At 38.4% G+C, this 27,264-nt stretch overlaps 4 protein-coding genes across 5 annotated transcripts; 2 read left to right on the top strand and 2 right to left on the bottom strand.

The window, feature by feature from the left end:
* Positions 1-3,282: 3,282 nt before the first annotated feature.
* Positions 3,283-6,723, bottom strand: LOC145493428 (ER membrane protein complex subunit 5-like). The gene is made up of 4 exons (XM_081472896.1): positions 6,598-6,723; positions 5,319-5,371; positions 4,649-4,752; positions 3,283-4,258 (listed from the first exon to the last, which is right to left on the bottom strand). The coding sequence occupies exons 1-4, from the start codon at positions 6,671-6,673 to the stop codon at positions 4,171-4,173; spliced, it is 321 nt and encodes a 106-aa protein (XP_081329022.1). The 5' UTR covers positions 6,674-6,723; the 3' UTR covers positions 3,283-4,170.
* Positions 6,724-6,728: 5 nt separating this feature from the next.
* Positions 6,729-14,421, top strand: LOC145493427 (transmembrane protein 254-like). Its single transcript, XM_081472895.1, has 4 exons — positions 6,729-6,952; positions 7,358-7,461; positions 10,134-10,193; positions 13,440-14,421. Exons 1-4 carry the CDS (start codon positions 6,815-6,817, stop codon positions 13,567-13,569), a joined length of 432 nt encoding a protein of 143 aa, XP_081329021.1. The 5' UTR covers positions 6,729-6,814; the 3' UTR covers positions 13,570-14,421.
* Positions 14,422-16,807: 2,386 nt separating this feature from the next.
* Positions 16,808-19,511, top strand: LOC145492039 (BTB/POZ domain-containing protein 6-B-like). The gene has a single exon (XM_081471351.1). The coding sequence runs from the start codon at positions 16,872-16,874 to the stop codon at positions 18,207-18,209; it is 1,338 nt and encodes a 445-aa protein (XP_081327477.1). The 5' UTR covers positions 16,808-16,871; the 3' UTR covers positions 18,210-19,511.
* Positions 19,512-23,032: 3,521 nt separating this feature from the next.
* On the bottom strand, positions 23,033-27,227 carry LOC145493426 (ankyrin repeat domain-containing protein 46-like). Of its 2 annotated transcripts, XR_014050129.1 has the most exons (4): positions 26,664-27,227; positions 25,173-25,379; positions 23,495-24,665; positions 23,033-23,085 (listed from the first exon to the last, which is right to left on the bottom strand). XR_014050129.1 is itself a non-coding variant. In XM_081472894.1 (3 exons), exons 1-3 carry the CDS (start codon positions 26,868-26,870, stop codon positions 24,510-24,512), a joined length of 570 nt encoding a protein of 189 aa, XP_081329020.1. In that variant the 5' UTR covers positions 26,871-27,227; the 3' UTR covers positions 23,033-24,509. The 2 variants fall into 2 exon arrangements, 1 of the variants encoding a protein (XP_081329020.1); XM_081472894.1 differs by having other exon boundaries at positions 23,033-24,665.
* Positions 27,228-27,264: the final 37 nt, after the last annotated feature.

The raw sequence follows: 27,264 nt of genomic DNA, 5'->3' as shown, positions 1-27,264 counted from the left end.
ATTTTGTCGTTTCTCCCAGCGTTTCTAATGGCTACCGTAGGAAACATTTCCTCAGTAATTGAAACAAATTCGTTTCTCCGTTTGGGCGAAGCATTTGTGCTGTTGAACTCTCTAGTGAGTCCTATCTTGTACTGTTATAAAGACCGCCAGTTTCGGAAGGCTGTGCTGGAGCTATTAGGAGTGAGAAAACCGAACGTAGTTCAGCCGGGAGATGGTGCCGCGCGATTTGTCAGAAGAAACGAAAAGTCTGGGGCAGTGGAGCAACTAGGGAAATCCGTTGGTTATAAAAACTTCAGGGAACTGTTGTCCAGACCTTCAAGTTTAAATAATAAAGGCAGCCGTCACGTGTGCATTCAACCGCGCATGACAAGATCAGCTTCGTGCGATGCAGCCATTTTTGTAGATTTTGTACACCCTCCGGCTGAGGCTCACGAAATATATTTGAGGAGAAAACTTTCAGCCTCAATTTAACTAAATATTCACAGTTGTTGTTTCGATAATTCAGTAGGGCTGCAATAACGTTTGTTCATATTAGTTGACAATTAAAATAAGCGATCCATATGCCAAAGTGGTTTGCCACGTAAAGCAATAAAGCGAAGCAAACTAACCGATGCGATCTTTTCTCAAGGCAACCCTCGTCCATCTTGATAACAAGACCTAGCATCGCCGTACGTTTTGAGCGACGTAAGGCGATTGTGGGCGATTTAAGGCAGTTCTAGGCAAGTTAAGACACCTTTAAATAACGCTAGTATACAGTACTCTAGTAGAGATATACTACACTATCTTCACCAGCTTGTTGAATTTCTTTGTGTGGCACTATGATTAAACCGACCTGCCAATTTTTCAAGTGACTGTAGAATAAGTAAGCTCAAGCAATTTTTTTTAAGGCTAACTAAATTGCACGAGCCCATAAGGTGAGTGCAATTTGTAGTGTTTGAAAAATTTACAGGAATGTACAAATTTATATCTCTTATTCATCAATTTTTATTTTAATTATTATTTTTATCTGATTATTTGAGTGTCCACGATTAGTTATTTAAGTTAACTACTCAGACTAAATAAAGTTCATTCATGTCAGCCCACGGAACAAGTAGGAAGCAATAAAAGCATCAGAAAACGCACTTCTAGGCTAACAGTGTAACTTGTTAACGGTTTGTGGGAGTTTATCAATGTATCTCCTGTCATGACACACAAAATATTACGATTTATTCATTGTTTGAGGTGCTAGAAGCACGTGACAGCTGCTGCATAAGTATCCATAAAACGACCAAACTATCGGAAAACGCACTTTCAGGCTTACAGTGTAACTTGATTACGGTGGAACTTGAGTTTATCAATCTCTTTGCTGTCTTAACATTCACGGTTCAAGTTGTCATCTAGTTTTGCCATGAGTTTCAGGGCAGAATAGCTGAGGCCTAGGGCAAACGTCGAATCTTAGTCGAATCTAATTCGTCGAACCTATTAATTTTGAAATAGGCGCATGAATGGTGCGACATTTGCTACAATTAAATTCGACTCAACTTAACTGGTTCGACTCTAGCATAGGTTCGACTTGCCAAGTCGGATAACGCGCCAGTGGTTTGGCGTTTCAGCAAACGCCGCTCTAAACCCGCGCTGAATCCAATTCATAAATCATGCAAATTACAAAATAATTGATTCAAATGTGGACTGGGTAAACGTGACAAAAATACATACTCCTCCATCTGCCAAACGCTATTTCGCCCCCCTCCCCCCCCCCCCTGACAAGCATGCGCTGTACAAAGACAATTTCGCGACCGGGAACGCATTCTCGCCCCCAGAGGCCACGCTCCTTTTGGTTAGCACCAAAAGCAGCGCGGCCTCTGGGGACGAGAATGCCGGAAGAGAATGCCGAAAGTCATTGCTGACATCGCACAGCGTGAAGGAAATGTGTTGTTCCTGTTTCATTAACACTAAATATAAATGCTTGAGATGCGAATTGCCTACTTGCAATAAATGCTCAGTGTTTAAAGAAAACGAGGACGTTATGGGATAGACAGTTGGTAACGCTTTTATAAAAGCGTTGCATACTGCGAGGCTTGTGGCAGGGACCTAAATAGAGCCGCGCGGGGTCTACCGTTGTCTGAAGAGAAGGGTATCGGCATTTCGCTGGCAAGTCCTAGCAGTAACTAGTCGCACATCAAGTGAATAGCACGGGGACACGTGCTTATTCCCGTGTTTTAATGAAGTGCAACTTGTGAAATAGGATCGACCCAGGTTCGACGTTTGCTACCACGCTGGAATTAAGTCGACTCTTTTAATTTAGTCGACGCGACTTGGATTTGACGTTTGCCCTAGGCCTAAGCGAGCGAAGCGAGCGTCGACGTTTTAGGCGACGAAGTCGCGAGAGGTCCGGCGAGTACTGAATAACCAAGACGAATGACTTTTCTGAAAGTCTAGTTGCCATCAGGGACAATGGTCCTGAACGTCTTGAATTTCGAGGGGCCGATGACAGTTTGCCCTTTTACCTCAAAGCGAGGCACCACCAGTGCGCAATGCGTTCTGGTCGCCACACAGTGCATTCCGGCAAAATCTCGATTTTGCATAGATTTCCTATAGATTCTGATTGTAATTGCTGCTCGCTCACCCCGCAGCAATGAAAACCAGAGTTGAACAGTGCAATGTTTATGTTGAGAGGCAGTAATGCGAGAACTATTGTATACGTTTTCAAAAACTCGAATCTGTTATCACAAACAGGGAGTAACAGAGAAGGAAAAAGGTACTGCAGAAAAAGAAAACCGACGAGAGGTTTCGATTGCAATCCACTCTTCTAAGCATTGACACACTCCATTTTAGACTAAAAATCTAACAAAAGCAAAATCTGAATTAAGTTATCATTCCTACCCCCTCCCCCTCAAAATAGGCAAGGGGCACCCTATTTGCCAATGACATGGTTGAAATCATTGTCCCTGTTTTTAGGGGTTGACTCATGCTGGCATTATTCCAAGCAAAGTAGTACAGGTGGAGCATCAAGCATAATGCTGGCATAATAGAACCCTAGATTTAGCCACGCCTAAAGGCGCAGCTGCTAGGCCAGGTTGCTCAAAGCCCGATTAAGCTAACCCAAGATAAGCGAGAATTTTGATTTGAGTTTCGTAACTTCATAGTGAGGTTTTCTGTTTATGTTCTTTGGCCTTCTGTTCTGAGTTTGGGCAATCTCAAACGTTACAAAACAAAAGCAGGGAAAACCATTTTTTTACAAGAAATGTTTACACTTAACTTTTCACCTGGAGCTCCACTAGTAACTTTCCAACTTCACTTTACTTTTCATCCTTAAGGTCAATTGTTTACAGTGTATTACTGATTTTTGTGCTGAAATGTTGCAATCTTTTGTGTGGGTGCTGTCTCAATTTGATTATTATATAAGTTGTATGCACATTTGTGTTAGTAATAAGATGAAAATCATGTTTGCTTTGCAGGAAGGAGGGGGTTGGATAAAAAAGAAACAAGCACAATAGCGACAGTCAAGAATAATTAGGAGCATAATAGTCTGTTTTGGGGGTTGACGCTAAAATGCATTATGCTTGATTTTAGGAGCAGAGTACCCTGGTTTGGTCTGGTATACATCTGTCTATTTACCACCTAGAAGGGCATGTACAGTGTGTGTATGGTGTGCAGTTTGAAATGCCCACGGGCAGCTATGATAACTCGTTAGCTGTTTTAATTAAAAAGTACAAATGAGCTAAAAGATCCTGGTATCTTTTAGGACTAACAATTTTCCATCAGATTACCCCCAGCCCTTCCCTCTTCACTGGCCTCCTGGGGTATCAGCTTAAAGGAGCTCAGTAATTTGGTCAGTTGTAGAAAATAACATTTAAACTGAAGGCAACCTGGAAATATGCTGTCAGTAGTAGTTTAAGTACCAAGATGGAAAAACACCAAAAAGATAATAATAAACCATAAAGGAACAGGGATGGTTAAGGTTGGAGAAGATTACCATGGATCACAAATGACAAACTTGAAAATTTATGTGATGTAGCTCCTTTAAGAACAAAACTTAGATGTTCAGTCTCTAACAGAGACAAGAGGCCCAGGTTAGTTGTTGCTGCAATTTGATCAAATAATATTTCACATGGTCTTCAATATTCAATATCGTTGTATTCCACATTTTAACAGTCGAGAGTCTTTGCTGGCCAGCCATGATGAAAAAAGTCAGGACACTTCGTTGTTCATAAATAACATCTTTCCCCTGTGACTATAAGTGTAGAAAGATGGTCGGTTGCCAAGGGATTCCCAGCTCCTTTAAAGAACAACATACATAGCGCAAGTTATATGTGTATTGCATAAGTTCTATAAAAAAGAAATCTTATTGTGTGGGTCCAGAAAATATCTATACCCATGTCAAGGATGGTCATTAGAAATTCCAAGAGATGGGGGGTCTCAATAGCTAAAGAGAGAGTGTGAAGTTAAGCTGGAAATTCCAAGGGGGAGGAGGAGTACAAACCAAAAAAGCTATTCTTGGTGGAGGAATGGATATTCTCTGGAACTTCACATCACATATGCAATAAGTTAGTTCAGATGAATGATTTAAATTTAAATTTAAACAGGTCTTTTTACTATATTGTTCTTTACAGAACTATCACCAACCCAAAAGATCAAACTATTAATTAAACACAATATCCATACTTACTTGTTTGCCATTTCTGCTGCAGCTCGGATTTCTTTAAATTCACCAGCCATTCTAGCCACACCGAAGCATCCTATTAACAATCCTATGATGCACTGAATACACACCTACAAAGATGATGCAGATACTGTGTTGAACTCATACATTTTCTGTTTTACATAGACCCTAAGTTAGTGCAAACAGACTAGCTGGATGTACAGGTAGGGTTGCAGTATAGCCTATGGACAAGTTAGGGTTAGCGTAGGTTTGTAAAACTTGAGCATTAAGGATTAAAGGATGTGAAAGTTAGTTTTATCAGAGTGTAATGATACAACTACACTGTACATGTATAAATATTGGAGTATGCACCATGTGATCAAAATTTTAAAAACATTTAATCTTTCCCTAAGTAAGATGGACCCAATCAGGAGTGGTTCACAAGCTGTCTGCTTTAGAAGAGAGTTATCTACAGTTAAATTGCAGCAAAACAAGTGTCAAATTCAGCCACAGTCAGCAAAAGAGCCACGTCAACCTCAGAGAAGTGTCCACATTAACGGAGTGGCCACCTTATTAAAGTGACAACCCTATGGTTCTAAGGGAAGTGTCCACATTACACTGGTGCCCATTTTAAGAGTGCTGATTGTTTATGGCCTAAAGATATACAATGTATTATTAGTTTTCAACATCAACTTACATCAGGAGGAAGACCAGGAAATTCTTCTTCTAGCAGCTTGTAGTAAGTCCGACCTTTACATAAGCAAACAAATTGTTGGCAACAACAGTAAATACACAAGTACATGTATGTGTAAACAAATTATACCCTCAAAGTGTTCCAGAGAGAAGAGAAATCTCGGGTCAAAATCTTAATTATCTGGACAAATCACTGGGAAGCCTTGACAAGCCTTGATTTGACAAGTTCCTTACAGAGCTCAAAAAAAAACTTGACATTACTTTAGCTGGGAGACAACTTTTCTGATTTCTTGCCCATTTGGCAAGTGAGAATAAAAAAAGTTACTTGCCCATCAGGCAAATCTACTTGCCCTGGACGACCTGATGGCACTTTTTTTGAGCTCTGCATTATCTACTGGCCCATTACAATTCCTCATTGGCACCATTTATTTACAACGTAACAGAAATCCTACAGTTAACTTTGCAATTGATGTCATTAATGTGATATTTTAACAGTTTTCTTCTTTTGCTTTCTTTTCTTATACCCTGCCTGTCATGCCCGTGATCTGATCATGCTTATCATCAAACCAGTGTTTGCCATCAGCTACATGCATTTAGAGAATAACCCTGAGAAAATATGTGCACTGATTAACTAGAACCAGCAAGAGCCTTGACATTATGATGGAATGAGTAAAGAGAATTTACATTTTAATGATCAAGGTGAACAAGTTGTTTTCTGCTTATTTTCAACACAGGATTTTCTAAAAGAAATAGACACACCTCTGTATTTCCATCGAATTATAAAAACACTTGTGGAAACACTTTCCGCTCGTGTACCCACAGCACTTGTTTCTACAACTGGATGGAAACACGGAACATGTTTCATATATTTCTTTAATGTAGCATGCTAAAGATTGCAGTTCATAATTTTACAAAGTAGAGGTGCATGAAAATATATATAATTATTTTTGCTCATCTTTGCTGCAGGATGATATAGTACATGTTTAGTTATGAAATTTTTCCTTCCCCTGTTCCCCAAAATACAAAAACCAACATTTTAATCATTATCGTCAGCTAAAGCACGTGTTTTATATACCAAGTGCTGGTGACATTAAATTATCAATAGCAAGCTTTACGAGCTGATATCTGAGAGGACCGTTACATAATAAATAAAAGGAGAATTTTACAAAGAATTCTTAGTTTAAAAGGAATCACCTTGTAACCGAAATGCAGTTTTACATTCGTTAGCATTTTTCAAGTCTTAACTTTATATGTAGCCCAGCGCAAGTGAATCGTATACTTACATTGAACTGCTGAATATCCGGCGTGTAATATAGCAGCCAAACCAAAGAAGACTAAAATCCGACCGATGATCACCATGTTAGATACATTTACAGCACTCTACCGAGTCGAGAAAAACTCTAATCGATGTCGGCCATTTCTTCTCTCTCGTTTTCAGAACATGGTCATGTAACAGGTCATGTAACGTCCTTGGATTGAGAGCTACCGCTGGAATCCAAGATGGCTCCTCCTCGCGTTCCGCCGTCCCGAAAGAAAGACGATTTAAAAGATGATGCAGCTACGGATGATGGAGATTTCTTTCAATTCGCTTCATTACCACTCTCAATTGCCATAGTAATTCTATTGATTTTTTACTGGGTAAGTGTCAAAGATGTTCAAGGTCGTTGATCGAACTTGTAGGAACTTGTTAGCTTGTCGCGGCCTGCACACCTCATGAGGGATCAGTGCATAATGTTGCTGGTAATATTGTTATCATGGAATATCAATTGAACAGGCTGTGTGTTTAGCCTGTCTTGAATAAAAATGTAAAAGTGGATACTTCATTTAAGACAAAATTACTCTTTATTCATAGTAATTCCACTGATTCCATTTGACTCCCTCGAGGCTCGAGTTTACAATGTAAGACGTGCACACTTTGTTTGACTAACTTTTCATATAACTTTCTTTTTTGTTGGGGGGTGGGGGGACGTTAATGGCTGTTTATGAACTGCAGATGCTATTCAAGAACTCACTCACGTCATTTTCATGTAAATTATCTTGCAGTTTGTTTGCTACGATATAGATGCTATACCTTTGCATGTCCTGGGACCCTTTGGACAGTTTGTGTCATATTTGGCAAGCAATCATTTAAAAGAACTGAGACTTGGGTGAGTGTGATGTACACGTCTGGAATCATCTGTACCAAAGGCATCCACGGTTGAGTGTTGATCAATACTCTAGATCAATACCCTTGATCAACATCTTGAACACACTTGATCAACAGTTGGTCGATAGTCGGCCGAGAGTCGACAGACTCGTACATCAATCAAAAGTTAGTCAACTCTCAACCAACTGTCGACTGAGATGTTGATGGACTGTGTCAATCAAGTATCGATGTAGTGTAAATCAAGTGTTGATTGAGAGTATTGGTCGAGGGTATTGATCAACACTCGACCGTGGATGCCTTTAGTACACATGATCCTACAAGTACGGTCCACATGTATACTGTGGACTGTAATGATTTGATTTTAAATTTAGCCGTCTCCTTCCATTTCCCTCAATAAAAGTGCCCTGTTCATGTTAAGCTTATAATAAAATAAAATTAAAAAATTCAATTGCTAATTTAATTGTGACTAGGTCACAACATTTAGGTCCTCCACAGACTAGATATTTGGTTGTTGAATACTATTTGTTATAGACAACTAAATATTATCGACAACTAATGGTGTCCAATGCTAGCATTCCTTGCATTGAATGCTAGTTGTCACTGTATAGTCATCAGGTCAGCAAGACCTTGGGAACTAACATTCGCCATGCAGGCTCAAAATAAAATATGCATGCTCAAAACACTGTCCACTGACATTGCAGTTCTGTTAGTTGTTGACAACTAAACCAATGATTCCCACTCCCAGGAAAAATGGTCAAAATGGTCAAAAATGTTGATGTCGACTACTATTTGACAAAGGAGGGAAAAAAAACAGGCAACAACAAAAAAAGACTATTACAGCATAATACTATACACATTGTGCATTGTTATACTGTCTTGAGATAAATGGTTCTTTTTTGGTTGGGATTTTGCCATACACAAACCATTTCAGTCACAAGCCATGTTTTTTTTTGTTTCTGAAAGCCAACAAATTCAGAATTTGTAACTTGCCTGTGCGCCATAAGGTACAATAAACCACTTACTAACCTAACTTGCTCAAGCCTTACTGAGTCCTGACTATTGGCCTTCAGACATTTTTGTATGGACCTTGCTGTGCTCGATCGGTACTGCCACAGCATTAGGCCAACAGTCCCCAGTATGGCCCTCACACTCAGTTAGTAAGAGGTTAATATTACAGTTAGTTGCAATACAATGTATATAATGATAATGGCACATGATTAATGAAATGTGCCATCCAAGGTAAATTTAACAAAAATGTTCTCCAAAACTAAATGATTTCTTACTGTATTTAAAACATATCTATGAAATGGAAAAAAAAGAGTTTTATTTAGGAAAGCCTTAGACAATTATTACTTGTAATTTCTATTGTATTTTTAACGGTTTTTAATATGTATCTTATTTTATATATCTTAATAATTCTTGTTTATTAGTTTTTAATTCTTAGCAGGACCCCATTGATAACAGTACTTTGTCCTGAAAGGTTATCCTGAGGAAATATTCAATTATTATTATTATTATTACAACTACAATCGTTTTAAAAAAGTGGGAGCCTCTGTTGCCTCTTTTGTAATCTCTTGACAACTTGACCCTAGTCTCCTGAAAACGAAAATAAAAATGAAAGGAAAAGAAACAAGGCGCATACGTACCATGCATATTTTCTGTAATTTGGAACTCGGAATGTACATTAGTGACAGGAGTAAACTGGTATGATCTTACCGTGCTAGAATTGTAAGTAGGGCAAGTAATCTAATTATGCTGTATTGTAAGCAGTGTAAGTATTAGTATTGTTAGTAGCGTGAGTATGCGTATTATATAGAGTAAGTGTTAGTATCGTAAGTGGCGTAAGTAATAAGTTTTTTGTAAGTAGTGTAAGTAACTACATTAATATTGTATTGTAAGCAGTGTAAGTAGCAATTAATTAAAAAAAAAATGAAAAAAAAAAAAATTAACACAGTTTTGTTGATGAAGTTCAAAGTTTCAGTTATAAGTTAGACACCACTCTTGAATATGGTATTCCTTTATTAACATAGACATAGTTGCCAGCTAATCACTAATACATGACCATTAATTTTGACAATCCCACAAACTACATGTAGTTGCAAACATCTAACTGATCGTCATTTCACTCCAGAAAATAATTTAATGCGAGATAAATAAAACAAACACACAGCCTGAATAGGCATCCTTTCTCTGAAAGCCAACCTCCATATTTATACCGGTAATGCTTAGACTGCGAGCAGCCTCTCTTTTCCTTGAAAATCATTGGGGAAGAATGCAAAACAAGTGAGTATGCAAGCATGACTTTTGAGTGGTGAGCGGCAAGGCAAGGCGATGCCCACACTACTTGCAGCTTGTGGCTTCGCTTATCGCTTGCATGCTCATGACTGCTCGCTTGTGTTGGGTTCTTCCTTGCGTTCTTCCCTACAGATTTTCGAGCAAAAAAAGAGGCTACTTGCAGTCTATTCAATGCTGTGCCATACACATACTAAAAAAACAAAAGAAAAATCATAGAACTCCTAAACAAGTGTGGCATTGGACCTTCATCATAGAATCCTAGCTATGCTATAGTATGCCAAACATACCATTGCATGTACAGTTACGTTGAGTGTGGTACAAGTATGACAAGTGAATAAGTTTACATTAAACTCAATCACTGTGTCTCTTTCTGTCTAGTTTTAGATTTACACTGATGGTCCATATCCTGGAAGCTGGCTTTGCTTACAGAATAAGCAAGTATAATTTGGTCCTTAAAGTCTGAACTGTTCTTCACATTATGCCAAATGTTACTTTTTTTCCCCACATTTTTATTTCCATTATTAACTACAAAGTATGTACAGCACTATTATTAAGGGTCAATAACATAATTACATTGGGTACAAACTTTGATAATAATATAATTATTTGAACTATAGCATAACAGATTATAATTTACTATAAATGAATAATTTCCATCTGGCCTGAAATTTCCTTTGAGAGTTGTTTTTTAAGGCTATGTACTTTTCAGTCTTACATTTCATGTTAATCATTTCTTTAAAACAGTAATATTTGGGCTGAGACTTTGTTTATGGCTCGTCCTGATATTCCATTTTGCAATAATTATAAAGTAATTTAGTAATTCACTTACTTTGCCTAATTTGCCTATCAAAACATCCTGCAATTCAACATGTTTACCAGAAAGTGCAAACCAAAAATTTTTGAAATTTTTCCAAAACTGCTTAGTATGAGAACATTCATAAAAATAGATGATTAACAGTTTCTGACCTAACTTAACAAAATGTGCAAGAATTGTCTTGAACATAACCTATTTTGGCTAGACTAGAATTAGTGAAAGTGATATTATTTAAGATTTGAATTGGAAACTTCTGGTAAACATTTCAGATGAGACAGTCTTCACTTTTATGAGTGCTTTAGTAACAGCTGAATCTGCGAAACCAAAGTCCTCTTTCAGTTAAGCAAAGCCCCTTGAGACTCTTGCCTTACCCAAAACAAGCAATTCATATAAGTGTTTATTTTTACATACAGTAGGATTAAATTTTTTCTCCCCACAGTGAAATTCCAAAGAGCTTTCTAGTTCACTTTTGGTCACATCCAAATCCTTCAGGTGGGCATGAACAGCAGTGCAAACTCCTGCCAGACTAAAAAATTTGTATGCTTCAAACCTTTACTTTTAGCACTATTATAAGATTCTATATTATTCTTATTGAATTGCAAGTGATTAATAAGCAGAATTATTATATGGCTGTGTCTCACAAGGACTGGGAACTACTGAATTCATGAATTTGATTGGCTGAGATCGATATTGACCACGGTCTAGATTTTCCCATCTAGACTGGCATCTCGACCGATTACATTTTGCCGTGAAAAAGTTGCAAACTAAATAAAAAAAATATTGACTATTTTCTTCCAAAATATTAGTTCCAGAAAATATCCATATTATGGAAGTGTGAAGCCTGATGAGGAAAAAAAGTAAAGAGTACGAGTTTGGCAGAATTAAGTTCAGCTCATCGTTGTTCACAAGCAAAATGTCAGCTAGTACAAACCAGTTACATTAAACGAATTAATTTTCTCTTGCTTGCCATATAATAAACATCTTATTAACCGAGCTTAATCGATCTGTATGTGAGAACCTTGACCTCGGTCATGTGTACAGACCTCACTGCATTTGGTCTATACTCCCGACCTCAGTCAAGATTCTCCCATACAGACCTCCTGCTCGGTTAAAAAGAGCTAACACCTGCTTTAATATAATTTGAATAATATATTGTTTTCTTATCTATCTTAATATCTTTGTTGTTCCAAATTATATTATAAGATATAGATGGCTTTGTTGAAAAGGCAATTCTTAAGTCAGCCCACCATTGGAGAAGTTCTCTGTAAAAAGTGGAATTAATTTTACAGTCTTTGACATTGTAATTACAACTAAATAGAAAAACCCCGCCAAAATCCTCAAGCAAATAATTAATATAAGCTTTCCATGGGGACAAGTCTTCTAAAAAAATTTTACTAAGCCAAGCTAATCTTGACGACTTAACATACATTTCAAGATCTATTAAGTCCAAGCCTCCATATTTCGGGTCATATACAGCTGCCATTCTAGCTATTTTATCTGTCCCTTTCTATAAAAAATTATAAATAATAGCATTTAATTGTTTTATAAATTCTTCTAGAGTTGTTAGAACTAAGAACACATATAACACATGCCAAATGTTACTTAATGAGAGTAAGTTTGTCTTTAAAAAGGTTGTAGTTGCTCATCGTGTTGATTAGTACATTTGTGAAATTCATTTGCACTTGTTCCTGTGAGTGTGTTCAACAATCTTGAGTTGAGGTCAATTGAATTAACCGGCGCCTGGTTAGCTCAGTTGACAGAGCACCAGACTGCTGTGCGGGAGACCGCTGGTTCGAGCCCCAAACTGGACCTATGCTCAGGGTCATAAAGTGGGGGATCTAGGGGAGGGGCCTGGGGGGCCTGGGTCCCCCCTTATTTTGGATGAAAAAAAGAAGAAATGACTGAAGGAAGAAAAGCCGGCAGGGCAAGTGAAACAAAACTGACCCCCCCCCCCCCCCCCTTTAGCTCAAAGTCTGGATCCGCCACTGTCATAAAATAACTGAGGAAACTGGACTACCTTTTCAATGACATCTGCAAGTGGTTAGACATTCAGTGTTCTCTGATAAGGACTATAAAACCGTATGCCCCGTCTTCTGCATCTTCAGTGTTGCATGGTTAGCAGGGGACGTTGAAGAACCGACACACTTATCGCAGAGAGTAGGGCAGGGAGTTCCCGGTGTTGTGGTCCGACCTTGTCCCATGGGTTGGTACCTCATATAGGGTTAAACCAGAGGCATATCACCTAGTTCTTGGTGATATACTTCTGGTTAAACTCATTACGCTTTTCTGCCTTGGACAGCATTGTCCAAGAAAAATGGCTATGTCATCTCATATCATGTCAATTTTGTAAACTTCTGACAACTTCCCTCAGCTGCATGTCCACAGTTGCTGTACATTATTTTGAACTTGTGACGATCAGAGTTGAATTGAAACCCCTCATCTTCATACTTCATGACCATTTCCATCAGTATAAAAGGTATTGAATATTCTGGTCCTGATGAGGGGATGGGGTGAGGAGAGTCAGAACCTGAACTATAAAAGGCCGTTACCGTAAGAAACTTGTACATATTATATTTCGTATTCCAGAACCTCCGTGGAAATTTGTTGGGACATGTTTGAGTTGTTGAAAGTTTTGTGGTGGAAATTTCATCTGGTATCTGTTGTTCAACGAACAAGTCGTATCAAATCCAGGGAATATTGAATCACTGAGATAACATTGATCTCTACTGATACGAATTACTCCATGTAAAAATACCTTTCAGGGAACCTCTTTAACGAAGGCTTGAATGTGACCTGAATAATTGGATTTTGAATCTTATGTTCAATTTTGCGGAATTTTCCAGTTCACACGTATTGTATTTTGGTTGTAGGAGGATGATGTTTTCACGTGCGACAAGTTTCAAATGGATGTTTCAAACTGCTGTTCTTGGCTTTCCATCTCTGGGCATCTTGCTGAGGCACCGGAAGGAGAGAGAACTCAAGAACAAAAAGAAAAGCTAAAGAAGTGATTTTCTTTCAGCCTGCCAGTTAAATCGTAGTCTTGCATTGTAAACCCTGTGACTTCACTGGGCAATTATCACTATCTTTGTTATCAGCAATCATGCTGAAGACATTGACAGACTTAGAAAATGAATTTACGCTCGCAATTATAACAGACTCATTTAGTGTACAGTGATATTTTCCTTTTTATCAGCTCGTCGGTGTTTCAGCTGGGGGGCTATCCCATGAGCACTTGCGTCAGAACCCGTGAAAAATCTAACAGAGCATTACAAGTACCCCCAAATAGTTTGATAACCTTTCACAGTTTTGATAACCTTTCAATTTTTCGTTTTTTTGTGCCCGTAACTTATGAGCGTCCTCGTTTTTCGTTTTGTGAAGCAGGATTCTTTTGTGGAAGAGTGATAATAGGTTTTCGGCCTGGGAAAGCACTTCTGTAAAAACCTGGGAAAAGTCTCTGGCGGCGGGGATCAGTACCGAATATTTCGTATAGTAATCCTAACTGCTATTGGCTGCCAATGAGCTCATTGTTGTTCTAGGCTATTCCATTACAGGTAGTCAGTTATTCTGCTCGTAAATATTAACTACTTACAACTTTAGGTAGTTCTCACTACAAGGCGTTGTACGATAATAGAGATAGACAGCTGGTTACCGTGGTTACTGGACTTGCACTTAACTGTTAAATGTTGGCTTTTTTATAGTTGCGAATATCGGCAAATTCTCCCCTCATAGGAGTATTTTGTTATGACTGTAACATATATTACACACGTATGTATACACAGACGCAAAATTAAATAAGTAAATAAATAAAATAGTTAGATTTGGCTAGCTGAAAACGGCAACAATCGCGTATAAACGGTGAAATAAAGTAATTTTCATTAAAATCATGAGACTTTTAGATATCTAATGATTTTAGAACGTTTTATTAGTGTACTTTGGTTTCCTTGCTGGAACTTTACTCAGACATGTTCGTTTGTTCGCAGCCTTGTTTGGTCCGTAAAGTGAATCGCGCTGACCAGTGAACAATGCTTGCGTGTACAGTTTAAGTCTTTTCGGAGGGATGGAAAAATCTGCCATTTGCCCTATCGCTGCTAAATAAAATGGCTGTCTTTGCGGCTTACAATGAAAGTCTCAAAAGTTATAAGACATCTCTCGTGTTTGCAGTCGCGTGTTTGGAGCTTTGGAAAAGTAGAAAACACTTTTGGCAAACAACAAAGGACGTAGAGCATTCATAATACCAGTGAAATGGAAAGGAAAAATTTACTCTCAGCTCACCAATCTGGCCGCCGTAGTTACTGAAGAATGACCGTCCGTGTTGCCGCTGCATCAAAAAGTCATACTGCAGGAACATTTTGATTTAGATAGCGAGGAATTTTCAGTTTGGCAAAGATGAAGTGACGCTATGAAAGGCTTAAAAATGAGAATGAGATTTTGTCTTATGTAAATGCAAATACAGCATAAATAGACTCATCAACATCCCCGGGCGTACCCTGGGCATTTGACTGATGTGCCCAGAGGGGAGGGCATTTCTCTGACATCACTGGTTAACTGTGTCATTGGTGAGATAGACGACATCACATGGGAAGGATACAGGGAGATTTGCTCACATTGACTCTAAATTATAATGAAGTTAGACACTGTTCTTTTTAATGTTGCGGGTCAAAGAAAGCTGGCCTTCAAAAGTTTAATTGGGAAGGTAAATATAAGTCCGTTCTTTTGAAAATTGAATCACTTAAATATTTCAATAAGACATAAAAACAGTACAAAAGGACAAAGTGGAGGTTCAAATGTTCGAGCGCAGAAGCCCATCACCATACCGAATACTATGTTTAAATAGTTCAGTTAAAACAACTAATAGATAGATTTAACCAAGCCTAAAACCGGAGCTCCTGATTGCAATAATTACCCATAAAGGAAAAAGAGGACTTTTTTTCTTGGATCAGAAACTCAAAAAACTGTACAGGCAATCGTTAAAAATATATTTTACGTAAAACATCACCTATAAAATTCACGTGGTATTTTGACGGCTGGTTTTCAAATGATCACAACCAAACTAAAACACATCTCGCGAATCTGTGGAGAGATTTGCTGGGCACCTGGGAGTTGCTGCAAATCAGAGTACAGGACTTGCTTCATCTTGGCTGCTCTCGGAACTGGCCACGTAACAATAGTTGGCATCATTACATAAATGCGAGCAGAGAGAGACGTGCTCTCTGGGTCGGCATCATTTTTTTCTCACTCTATTTATGCATGATGATATATACTTATGGGAACTTGGTCTTCGTCAAATCGTTTTCCTGACCGTGATCTGCTCTTTAATTCTTAATATGAAATGACTTTGGTCGGCCAAGAACGATCAATAAAGAGAAAATACGAATTGATCCCCATCTAATAGCGAGTTTAAAGCGAACTCCATCTTTGTCGGTGCGCACAACTACGATTATTACTAGGTGGGAACAGCCCTTCATATTTTGCCCCTGATATCTTACCTCTTTAGACGATATGTTAAGCTTTTTTCGTTCGAGGCCTATACAGTTAAGCCTCTAATTTTCTAAGGAAGTAAAAAAAATATGCATATTCTCTACATGTTACAGACTATATATAACGCAGGCATTTATTATTTGTCGTCACGCAGTCTTTCCAGAAGCATCTGGAATCCCGGGGTTGTTTATGCATTATTTAGGCTCAATTCTATTGCAAGATATGTTTTTAAGTCTCTAAGTATTTGCCTTCGAGTTCAATTAGAACCTTTCATATCTTATGCGTTTTAACGATGCTATGATAATGAATAGTAATCAATGATAATCAATATTTATCAATTAAAATCAATATTAATCAATAAAAATCAATACTCATACAACTTTCAGTAATTGATCTTCATTGATTCCAGTAATAATAAATTAATTGCCATTGATTAATATTGATTATTTATCGAATGATTTCCATTGATTGCTATCATCGGGAAACATTAGTCAGTATTGTTCCGAGGGTTTTGCCGTGACTTCATTGGCTGCAAGACTCCTGTAGAATTCGTCAACAGTCAACTGAACGATGTTACACAGTTCGATACACCTGTTTCCAGTCAAAGTTGTGCGCTCTTTTTGAATTTTGGTCACTTATGCTGCAAATGAATCGTATCATACAACCAACTGTCACGCAGCTGTGTGACATTTTCAGAGCCTGCAATCGCAAGCAGGTACTTGATAATTCAGCGGCCATTTTTTCGATTTAATAAGCCGAGCCGGAAACAAAACTGAGCTGCATCGAACACAAAGCTAGCACTGGGAACAAACCAAAGAGTTACAATGTCAATTATTGAAGAGAACTGGCAGACGAAGTGTTCAGCTCTCGCACAGAGAACTACGTTTATTTTCAACACGGAGTTACTGAGCGATGTGAAATTTGTTGTTGCAGCATCTACTGGCGAAAGTGAAAGTAAGAACGTAATCCCAGCTCACAAGTTTGTGCTTGCAATCAGCAGTCCTGTATTCTGTGCCATGTTCTATGGTCAAATGGCGGAGACCAAAGACTCTATTGAACTGCCTGACTGTGAGTACGAGAGCCTTTTGGAGATGTTTCGCTATTTGTACAGCGACAAAGTGAATTTGAGCGGAAGTAATGTGATGCAAGTACTGTACTTAGCGAACAAATATATGGTGCCTTCACTGGCTGAGAAATGTGCCCAATATCTGCGACGCAACTTGAAAGCATCAAATGTGTTCTGCATTCTGCCGAACGCTCAAAAGTTCGAAGATAAAGAATTGGAAGATCGATGCTGGGAAGTGATTGTGAAGCAGACAGAAGAAGCTGTGGCGTCAGATGAATTTGTTACAGTTGAGCGATCACTAGTCGAGACAGTTGTGAAGAGAGAAAGTCTGAACGTGAAAGAAGTGGAACTGTTTAAAGCTGTTGATCGCTGGGCCACAAAACAAAGTAAAAGGGAAAGAGTAACTCCTAACGGAGAGTCGAAAAGACGAATTATTGGAGAGGAGATTGTGAAAGCGATAAGATTTCCTTTGATGTTAGAGAAGGAGTTTGCCTCAGTTGTCATCGACTCTGACATTCTTACTTTGAAAGAGGTTGGTGACATGATGAAATACTACAATGGTGTCTTAACATCTTCTTTATCATTTATACAAGCCCCAAGGAAGGAGTTTTTAACTCTGCTTGTCGGATGTCGAAGATTTCCATCCTTTAAACTTCCAGACATTCTAATGTGGAACTACATGTCTTCACAGCCTGACTGTCTTATTTTTTCCGTTAACAAGCCAATCATGCTACATGGAGTTCAGCATTTTGGTTCCGAAGGTGGTAACTACACGGTTTTCACAGAAGTTAAAGACACTACAGATGGCTCTTCTCTGGTAAAACAATCAGGATCATACGCTTCTGAAAAAGACAAGACTTTTTCTTATTATGGTTTTTCTGTGAAGTTTGATCGACCAGTTTGTTTGGTGGAAAACAAGAAGTACAAGTTAGAGTCGCTTATCGAAGGTCCCAACTCATGGTTTGGAATAAAAGGACAACAATATGTTGCCTCTGAAGGAGTGGTATTCACCTTTTATACTTCGCCGGGTGCCAATAATAACACCAGTGAAGTATATGGCCAGTTTCCTGTGTTATTTTGGTCAAGAACACGTTGAAGCTTCTATTCCGTAGATTAGTTTCGTTAGTAAGGTCTTTCAGTTTATGATCCTGGAACGAATTTAACCTAAATTTAAGCAAGTCTGCCGTTACTTATTAAGGGTAAATTCATTTTTCATTGGATTATTTTGACCGTCTGCACTCAAAATTTACTCATTGTTATTAAATGTAGGCTGCACTGAAAAGTTATCGAATGCTGCTATCGAAAACGACTGGGACTGGAACCAAAATAGTGTGCTCGACAATGCCGAAAGTTATTCTGGGAAGTCGTAGTTCTCCATCACTGAACTGAAGTTGACTGCTTCTCGACACGATAGATGCAGAAAGCTTAGATGCCTCTATTTATGGTTTCTTCCTTCGCGTTGAAACGTATGACCTTCGCTCATTCACAGGAGCCATAAAATGGGGGAGTATAATCCCCGATTACGGCTCTTGTCGCAGGTGACCTGTACCTCTTTAAAACTTCTATTTTGATTCGTTCTTGTTAATCTGCAGCTCTTTTGTTTTTAGGGCTAGGGGCATAGTTTGTGTTGTATACCTGTTGTTTCGTTTGGCGAATCATGAAGACCCTTGTAAACGGTGCGTGGTCGCCCACTTGTCACGCACTAAGGTGACAATGTGGCAAACCCATACTACCTTTCGATATTTGTACGCAAGCTTATACCCCTTTGTCAGACGACCTTTCTCGAAACACCTGTATATAGCATAAAGAAAGGAAAACCGATCACCGTGATTTAAGTTTCATTAAAAAAAGCGAATATAGAAAGATTGAAAACTTGAATTGCGTTTCACCAAGCAAATGCTATTTTGGTTCAGCCATTGCCAGTTTTCCTATGACTTTATCTCCGAAGTAAAAAAATCCTTAAAATGTTTTAGTTTCGTCAGATATAAGTTTTGACAAGGTTCTTCGTTTGGGAACGGAGTGCGTGTGAATTTCCAAATTTTTGCGTTGCATGGCATTATAATATATAATGGCGGCCTGAGAAGGCTGTATGTAGGTAAAAATATTTAGAGTGTTTGCAAATTGAACAGTCCTTTGATTAAATACTAATTTTAGTGCGTCGTCCGAGCCTTAGAGTGTAATATATATTTGCGTAAAATATCTCTCCAAATAACGTGGGTGTGAAAAACCGTGAAGAGCTAAATCTTAGTATTAATGCACTGCTATTATATCCCAGATTCTTGACTTATTTGATTGAATGGTTACTATGTACATTTTTGACTGTATGAAAACCAACAACAAGTGCGGATAGAACAAGCGAACGAATCTGGAATATTCAGAGAATAAAACACCTTCTTATAACGGCTTTGATATATTGTTTGATGTCCAACTGCTTTGAAGAAAAATGACTGGTACAAATTAAGTTCGTGTCCCAAAACAAGAGTCCAACTCATGGTATGGAGTAGCAGAAGAAACATCTGTCGAGTGTATTCTCTTATTCACCATCCCTGCTTCAGGTGGTAACGCTTATCCAACCATAGCTCGGTTACCCACTTTTTTGTTGGTTAAAGTTTTCTTTCATAAAGGTTTCCCAACTTGTATCAGTATTTATACCATGCCATAGAAAACCATTTTACAGCCAATCAGAATACAGGAAAGCCGTTGTAAACTCAACGGTATTACACCTAACCTTCCCATCATGCGCCCCGCGTATGTCGCATTGATTTTGTAGGACACTGTATTTTCTACGGTATGGTATAAACTAGTTATCCAACGCCCTCTCATGGTATACCATGGAACACTTATCTCACTTATCATTTGTGTTTTCTTGGTATACACACTTGCCTAACGGCTCTTGTGTAAACTGACAGAATTCAAGTGACTCGTGGGATGTTCCACGGTATACCACTCGAAAGTGTTACATAACTAATTTACATGGAGCTCATGTTTAAGCAGAATTTAGCGCATAATTTTCGTCTGTAGGGTCTTTCCCTATTCATGACCCTTAAAATTTGTACCGTTACACGTCGATCCGTGAATTTATAAAGGTACATGGAGCATTATTACTACATGCATGTGAAACTTCAAATGTGTCGAATACTACCAGGAAGTACTAACAGTCGGAGTCAAAGTAAAAAAGCTTTCTGACTGTAGAACGAATCAAAGAAGTCGAGGCATTGAGAATGCGTTTCAGCACTCTACCATTTGAGCTATAAGTCGGCACAAAGCAAACCAACACCAAGCTATATTTGGCGTCGTAATAACTCAGTATGAATCATAAATGAGTGGAAATATAGTTGATCGCGATAGTTTAGAACTAACGTAAGTAAAAGTGAAAGTATAACAGTAAGCAGGAATCCATACCCTTTGCCGTCAATCTATTTATCAACCTTTTAGCTTCTTTTTTTTCAGCGGTTAAGTCATGACCCCGTTTTTCATGGATATTACATGTATTCCATAGCTGGAGTTTTGTATTGTGCCTGGACAGTTTTCAGTTTTTGGCCAAGATATTCTGGCCAACCAAAGGAAAATTTATCGTAGTATATCAAAAAGTGAATCTCAAATAAGGAAAACATTTTTGTTCACTTTGATCCTTGTATGCTAAACAAACACACTCAAAGGCGCTTTAACTATTGTATGACAGTTTACGAGCGTAGAGCCTTATTTATCACGATTTTCAGCGGTAATTAAGTGATTCGAAATCAGGAGCGGAACATTGGACTAACGAATGAATGAGTGAATAGTTCCAAAGTCATCTTCAGGCCCATTGAAACAGTCAGTTTTGTCTTCAATGGCTGCAAGACTCTTGTCAATCTCCTATATTGGGAGAGGCGGGAATACTGGCCGGGAATACTCCGTGAACATGTTTCATACTTGCATTCCATATTGTGACGCCGGGCCCTACTGTTTGATTAGAACTGTTTGTTTGCAAGTACAGTATGTTGCTGCTTATCACGGATATCATAATTATTCTGATTATTTTCGTCCAGCTTTCCCTTAGAGACCGCTGCAGTACAGACAGTAGCTTTACTTCGGGGAAAGCTATATGTTTGTCTAGAGACCTACTTTTGATTCTTGCATCAATTTGATCGAGATTTTGTCTCTCGAGCTCGATGTTTAGGTTTAAACCTCCTTTGTTCGTTCTGGTAGCACATGATTCAAATGTAGCTGCTTACGGACTCCTTACGCGCGAGTCTGTTGGCTGGTTTGCGTGTTGCATATGTCATTGTTTGGCTTTGTTCAGGCATAACGCCGGCTAGACATAAAAATGCAACTAGGAAATGAAACCGTCAGACAGAACGGCAATAACATGTACATCTTCTCTTTTCAGTAATAGCAACTTTAATTAAAGGAACTCCGTCTTTGTCCCTACGCACAACTACGATTATTATTCAGGTGGAAACAAACCTTCATTTTTTGCGCCTGATATATATCTCACCTCTTTAGAAGATACGTTAAGCCTTTTTTCGTAAATGATAATCCAAGGTTATAGGGTGTTTTCTAAAATGCTTAAAAAAATTAAACATGAAAATTAAACATTTTCTTGGCTTTCAGTTTGGACTCTGTCCTGTCGGTCCTTGTCCCGTTAAGGTAGTATATACCGAAAAATATGGCGATGTTCATCAAAACTTCCATTTTTTTAAAAAAAATACGAGATTTAAGACCCTTGAACACCTGCTAAAAACATTTTGAAACGATCTTGCCAAATTTACCCCTAGGTAAGTGTGAAATTTAAGGAAAGTACACAGTGGTATAAATTTTTTTACGAAGCAACGGCCCGATAGCAACGGCTGTTTACAGTAAGAACATGACCAAAAATATAGACTAGTTTTTACATATATATGAACGATACTTTGTAGTAAAGCTGTAAAGAGATGCACCAGTATAATTACTTGGGAAATGCTTTGCCTGATTTACCATCACAGGCTCATTCATTTCCCTTATGAAAAGGAACATTTCCTACAACTACGGAAACTTCTTACAAAATAGAACAACCATTACACTCAATCCCCCCGGGAGATTTAATCTGCACCTCCCCCTCCCCCCCGCAATGTTTGGGTTGTTAAATGCTTAATCCATCATGCAAGAAACGTTAAGTGCATTTTACTCAATGGTCTACTTTTGTACCAACTGACTTCACGCCAACATTTCTACTTTGGAAGGTATTTAAGAGAAATTCCTGAAATGTGGGGTAATCAAAGACCAATAGTGTCGTAATGCAGTAAACTAAAAAAATCACTTTAACGTCTCTCACATGACACTAGAAAATTTGTTTAGTGGGTTTGGTGCAAAATAAAGTTTGTTCCAAATAAAGCCTATAGAAAGCACTGAAAACAAGAGCTCACTGTCAAAACTTTAGTTTATTGCATAGAACGAAACAGAAACTTACAAGATATACTTGTTTGAAAATCAAATCTTGTTTTGTGAAAGAGCAGGAACTGTTGGCGTCAATGCTATAACTAAAACCTCAAAAGGCAGTGTCTGGTTGCCATAGCAACCATTTTCAGTAAAACCTTCAAAATCTATTTTCTCTTCATGAGTGCAAACGCGCGCAATTGATCTTTCTTCACCATATTTAAACAAACTTTTTGGTCCATTTTAGGGGACCATTCCACCTTAAGCTTTCTACGTAGTTATCAGCCTTGCTTCATTATGTTTCTATTTTTGGCTGATCAGATCTTTTACAGATCCTACACCAGCAGCATTTCGTTTGCGGTCCCTTACATCAATGTATTTACAAAATTAGACCACCCCCTCACTTTTTTCATGCCTTAATTTCCTTGAAAAACGTCTCAAGATTTCTTGTTAGGACATTTTTTTGTCTTGTCTTATGGCTTGTAAGCTATATTAGTCGACGTCCATAATAATATCTTTTTGTTTGTTATTTTAAAACTGCCTGAAAATTGGACGCTAGGGAAAAAGCCCGGGGGATACTTTGGGAATTTCTGGGTGGGGATATGCCGCTGGGACCCTGGAACCCTTAGCCTATACCAGAGCTAGTTCAGCCGAATTTTGCTACCCTATACTAGAGTAAACACCCCGAATCCCCCCATCTATTGACACTGTTGAGGCTGATTTGCGTAAATTTAACCTTGCTGAGTTGATTTTTTTTATGTTTTTAACTGGCAGTTCCTGGTTTCCTTAGTCTAGATATAGTCTTCAACCAACTAGTCAGTTGTTTTGAAAAATTATACCCTATTTTAGACCCAAAAGCTCTGATTTATATACCCTATCCTTGAGTAAACTGCTTGAAAACCATACCCTTCACAGCGGCACATACCTATATAGCCCATATATGGCAGTGCCCCCTCCTCCCCCCTGGGGGGAAAAGGCATAGTTCACGCACGCAAGCGTGATGGCAAGCGCACACTGATGAAATATCTGACAAGGTGCCGGAAACTAGCCCGCGAGAGCATCCAGGTTTTTTCGCCTCTTGAAAAACCCAGATGCTCTCGCAGGCTAGTCGGAAACAAACAAATGGTAGCAGGACAGGCCAAGTGAACAATTTTCCCACCATTTATTACGTTTTCTGATTACCCCTTGTAAAGGAAGACAAAAGAAAGATGGAAGAGTGCTAAATTATCAATCCCATTTACTCGCTGATTTCATTTTGGTGAAAATTGGGACTGCAGTCTACTAGACAACCTGTGCCAACACTGTAATAGTAGCTGATCAGCGCCCAGAATAGCTTTGGTAGTTGCGAGCAACTAAGGCATGTAAACCTGTTATGTATAATTAAGTTACTGTTACTGTTACTATTAACGAGATTTTGAAGCTTCATGTCCAAAGCACAACCTTATTCAACATCTTCGCTATTCCTCCGCTTCTTCTGCACTCAGTGAAAAGAAAACCGCTTTCGTTCCACCAAAGACTGATGCAAAGAGATTAACGATTGGCCTGCCAAGGCTGTGCAAAGTTTATCACGTGATAATGTTAGTCGAAAACAATTGAAGAGATAATCAAAACAACGGTCCACAGCTAAATAAACGTTTACCTCTTATTTCACCGAAAATTCTTTCGAGAAATCTCGGTTCACGGCCACTAATGAAATCTCGATTCACGTGAAAAAGTTTTGGCCATATCACAATTCACAAGGAAAAAGTAAGACTATTCACAGATCACTTAAATACCCTTTACAACGCTTACTCAAAAGGAAATTTCAATATTAGTCAATAACTAACAAAGGAAGTCGCCCAAAGATCCAATGCATTTAAATACTGTACTTCGTTTTTATCAGCTTCTTGACAATTTCACAACTGGTATTTCACGGAAAAAATAAAGTCTCCATGTACTTGCCTGACAATAAAATTAACTATGGCCCATGAGGGTAGAAATAGTTGAAATCTTTAGTTTATAGTTATTTGTATTCATGTTGCAGCATGTCTAACATTTCAAGTTCATTTGAGGGCATGACATCTGCAGGTAATCTTCCATTTTTATCTCTGACTTTTGTAAGGCTTGAGTCCAGGCCTATCAATAATCTGACAACTTCTTTTTGCATCTTTTGAGCAGCCTGAAAATAGATCAACAAAAAGAAGGGTGTTGTTAGTACTTAGACTTACTCTAAAACCAGTTTTTTCCTCTTTGAAATGAAAAAATAAATTATCTGAATGCATATTCAATAGTTAAAATAGAGAACCTTTCTTAAATTCCTGGAAAACTTCAGAAGCACAAGCAGAAGCACAATCTCAAAGAAGCAATTGGATCTTTAGCAAGAAAATCATGGCATGTGTTTCATCTCATTTAGCATAAACCACGCCTAGTACTTCTACTTTAATTCATGAAAATGTAGTAAAATTTTACTGATTTTTTTAAGGTGACATCGCCTAACATTACTGCAAAATTAAGAAAGTAATTATCTCTACCAAAGCAAAGTTTCCGAAATTTAAGTTCAGTGATTTTAAGGTAAAGTAGGCGACTCTGAAGACTGACATCTACAGAAAAAGTATTTTTCAAAAACTTGTCTTACAAACTGTAAATAAATGGAATATTTCCTTTGTTTTAGTTGTTAAAATAGTACCTTATGAAGTGGAGTTTGTCCATCGCTGTCCAAGAGTTGCAAATCAGCTCCATATTTGATAAGAAGTCTGACCACTGTGGTATGACCTGAGTAAGCAGCCCTGTGTAGTGATGATACCTTGCCTGATCTGGTTTGGGCATTCACATCAGCACCTTGTTCAAGGAGCAACTGACAGACATCTTCATAACCACTGCGACTGGCATAATGCTGTAAACAATAATTAATTTTATGAAATCTTGATTAGTGAAACACAAGTGGGGGTGGGGGGGGGGGTGGTATTCCCTTATCTGGACTATATAGGTATATGTATATGCTGCATGCAAGTGTGTTTTTTAGCTCTTCAGAAATAGGGTATTGATTTTGGCCATTTTGGTCTCAAATAGGGTATGGTTTTTGCACTCTGGTTTTGAATTAGCCAAGTTCTAAATGAGCAAGGGACTGGGTGCAAATATTTAAAATTGATTAATGGTACCTAAAAGCATATTACATCTTAAGTTTGTGTTGAACCAAAAACACTGACATTCGGTAAACTTACTAACTTTTAGGTGCTCTTATAGGCACCAGGCTCAGTTTTTTAAATTAATCATTTTTTTAAACATTCATACTCAGTCCCTTGCCTGTTTAAAACATGGCTAATTGAGTTGGGTATGTTTTTTTTAGAAGAAACTACCCTTAGCTACCTGATAAAAGCGTATAAACAATGCCTTTAACATTGGTCTGAACTAGGAAACTAATAATTATAGGACAGGTCTGAAACAAGGTCTTGATTTTAATAAGGGTAAGGTCCTAAATAGGATGTCAAATTTTTGATCAGGTCATAAAAAAGGTAGGAAAAATCGCATATTTTCGTCATAAACAGGGTATGGATTTTGGGAAGTGGACCACATACCCCCATGCAATATTTCTGGGAGTGCCCCTCTCCTCCTCTGCGTGAAACACTGCAAGTAGCATGGGTATCACAATTTGCCTTCTGACACCTGTTGAGCAAAAAGGAGACTGCTCACAGTGTACAGGATAAATAACACACTCTGATATATATTTGAACCCTATTTTGTAACTAGGACCAAAACAAATGTGAGTCAAAAGTAAATGCAAAATTAAAACTAGTATAAGAAAAAAAGTACTCAGTCTGCACGGTCTGCATTTTGACTAGGTATTTAAGGACTTTAACATAGCGTGCGAAAACAGCTGTCCTTCTTCATTCCCAGCCCGAGTCAGGCCAGGAGCAAAGAAGGACGGCTGTTTTCGCAGGCTAACTTTAACATCGCTGAGGATTTTTTTTGAAGGGGGAGGGAGGGAGGGGGAGGAACTTTTACATACATATTAGATATAGACGTACTGTTCATTCTCATCTTGTCATCTTTTGTTTTTCTTTGGTACCCCATTATGCTAGTTTACTGTCATCATGTAAACATGTATTTTGAGCAAGTGTTGCTTTAACTTATTTAGCACCCGACCCCGTACATGTTATCAACATTCAGTGATATTTACCAATGCTGTATATCCCGAGCCATCTCTTGCATCAGGGTCCCCTCCCTTGTCCAGAAGTGATCTGACCCTATTCACATTACCATCCAGAGCAGCTTGCCATATTCCCCGCTCAAAGTCCATTTCAGTCAACGACTGGGCACAAGATGATGGTTTGGATGAACAATCACATACTTCTGAGCTCTTTACATGAGAACACGGTCCGTCCATAATGATATGACTGAGATGTTATGTGTAGCTTGAGCCACAGAGCATTACTCGCATAAATTACCACATGTGTTGTCTTCCAGTCCTTCTTTTAAGGTACCACAAATTACTGGTAACCTTTTATTAACTCATGGAAGACAAAAATTAAGCTTTCTTTCTACTTTCGCACTGACTTCCTGTCTCAGTTGACGCCATGTTTGTCTCTTGCGGGACTCGTCGTGTAAGACGTCATAGAAAGTCACTTTTATAACGCTACTGTAGCTGCATGTAAACTAGCCTAGATTTAGCGTCTCAGCGAATTTTTGCAAACAGCGAAGCCTCCAGCCAATATTATCAGGTCATTGCTAATGAGCAAAAGGAAAGATTATTTTTTTGAAAAAATTACTTGAAGTAGATA

Source organism: Orbicella franksi, chromosome 7 (assembly GCF_964199315.1).
Source record: "Orbicella franksi chromosome 7, jaOrbFran1.1, whole genome shotgun sequence".
NCBI lineage: Eukaryota > Metazoa > Cnidaria > Anthozoa > Scleractinia > Merulinidae > Orbicella > Orbicella franksi.
This window is presented reverse-complemented; position numbering and strand designations above follow the sequence as displayed.

What these genes read in the sequence shown, in the direction of transcription:
- LOC145493428 (XM_081472896.1), bottom strand. Translation starts at nt 6,673, where the DNA reads ATGGTGATCATCGGTCGGATTTTAGTCTTCTTTGGTTTGGCTGCTATA. An exon ending in CGGATATTCAGCAGTTCAAT is followed by an intron (nt 5,372 to 6,597) that starts GTAAGTATACGA and finishes GCTTATGTAAAG; the next exon opens with GTCGGACTTACTACAAGCTG. An exon ending in GCAGCAGAAATGGCAAACAA is followed by an intron (nt 4,259 to 4,648) that starts GTAAGTATGGAT and finishes TGTTCTTTAAAG; the next exon opens with GAGCTGGGAATCCCTTGGCA.
- LOC145493427 (XM_081472895.1), top strand. Translation starts at nt 6,815, where the DNA reads ATGGCTCCTCCTCGCGTTCCGCCGTCCCGAAAGAAAGACGATTTAAAA. An exon ending in TTCTATTGATTTTTTACTGG is followed by an intron (nt 6,953 to 7,357) that starts GTAAGTGTCAAA and finishes ATTATCTTGCAG; the next exon opens with TTTGTTTGCTACGATATAGA. An exon ending in TTAAAAGAACTGAGACTTGG is followed by an intron (nt 7,462 to 10,133) that starts GTGAGTGTGATG and finishes CTTTCTGTCTAG; the next exon opens with TTTTAGATTTACACTGATGG.
- LOC145492039 (XM_081471351.1), top strand. Translation starts at nt 16,872, where the DNA reads ATGTCAATTATTGAAGAGAACTGGCAGACGAAGTGTTCAGCTCTCGCA.
- LOC145493426 (XM_081472894.1), bottom strand. Translation starts at nt 26,870, where the DNA reads ATGGACGGACCGTGTTCTCATGTAAAGAGCTCAGAAGTATGTGATTGT. An exon ending in GCTCGGGATATACAGCATTG is followed by an intron (nt 25,380 to 26,663) that starts GTAAATATCACT and finishes TATTGTTTACAG; the next exon opens with CATTATGCCAGTCGCAGTGG. An exon ending in GACAAACTCCACTTCATAAG is followed by an intron (nt 24,666 to 25,172) that starts GTACTATTTTAA and finishes ATCTATTTTCAG; the next exon opens with GCTGCTCAAAAGATGCAAAA.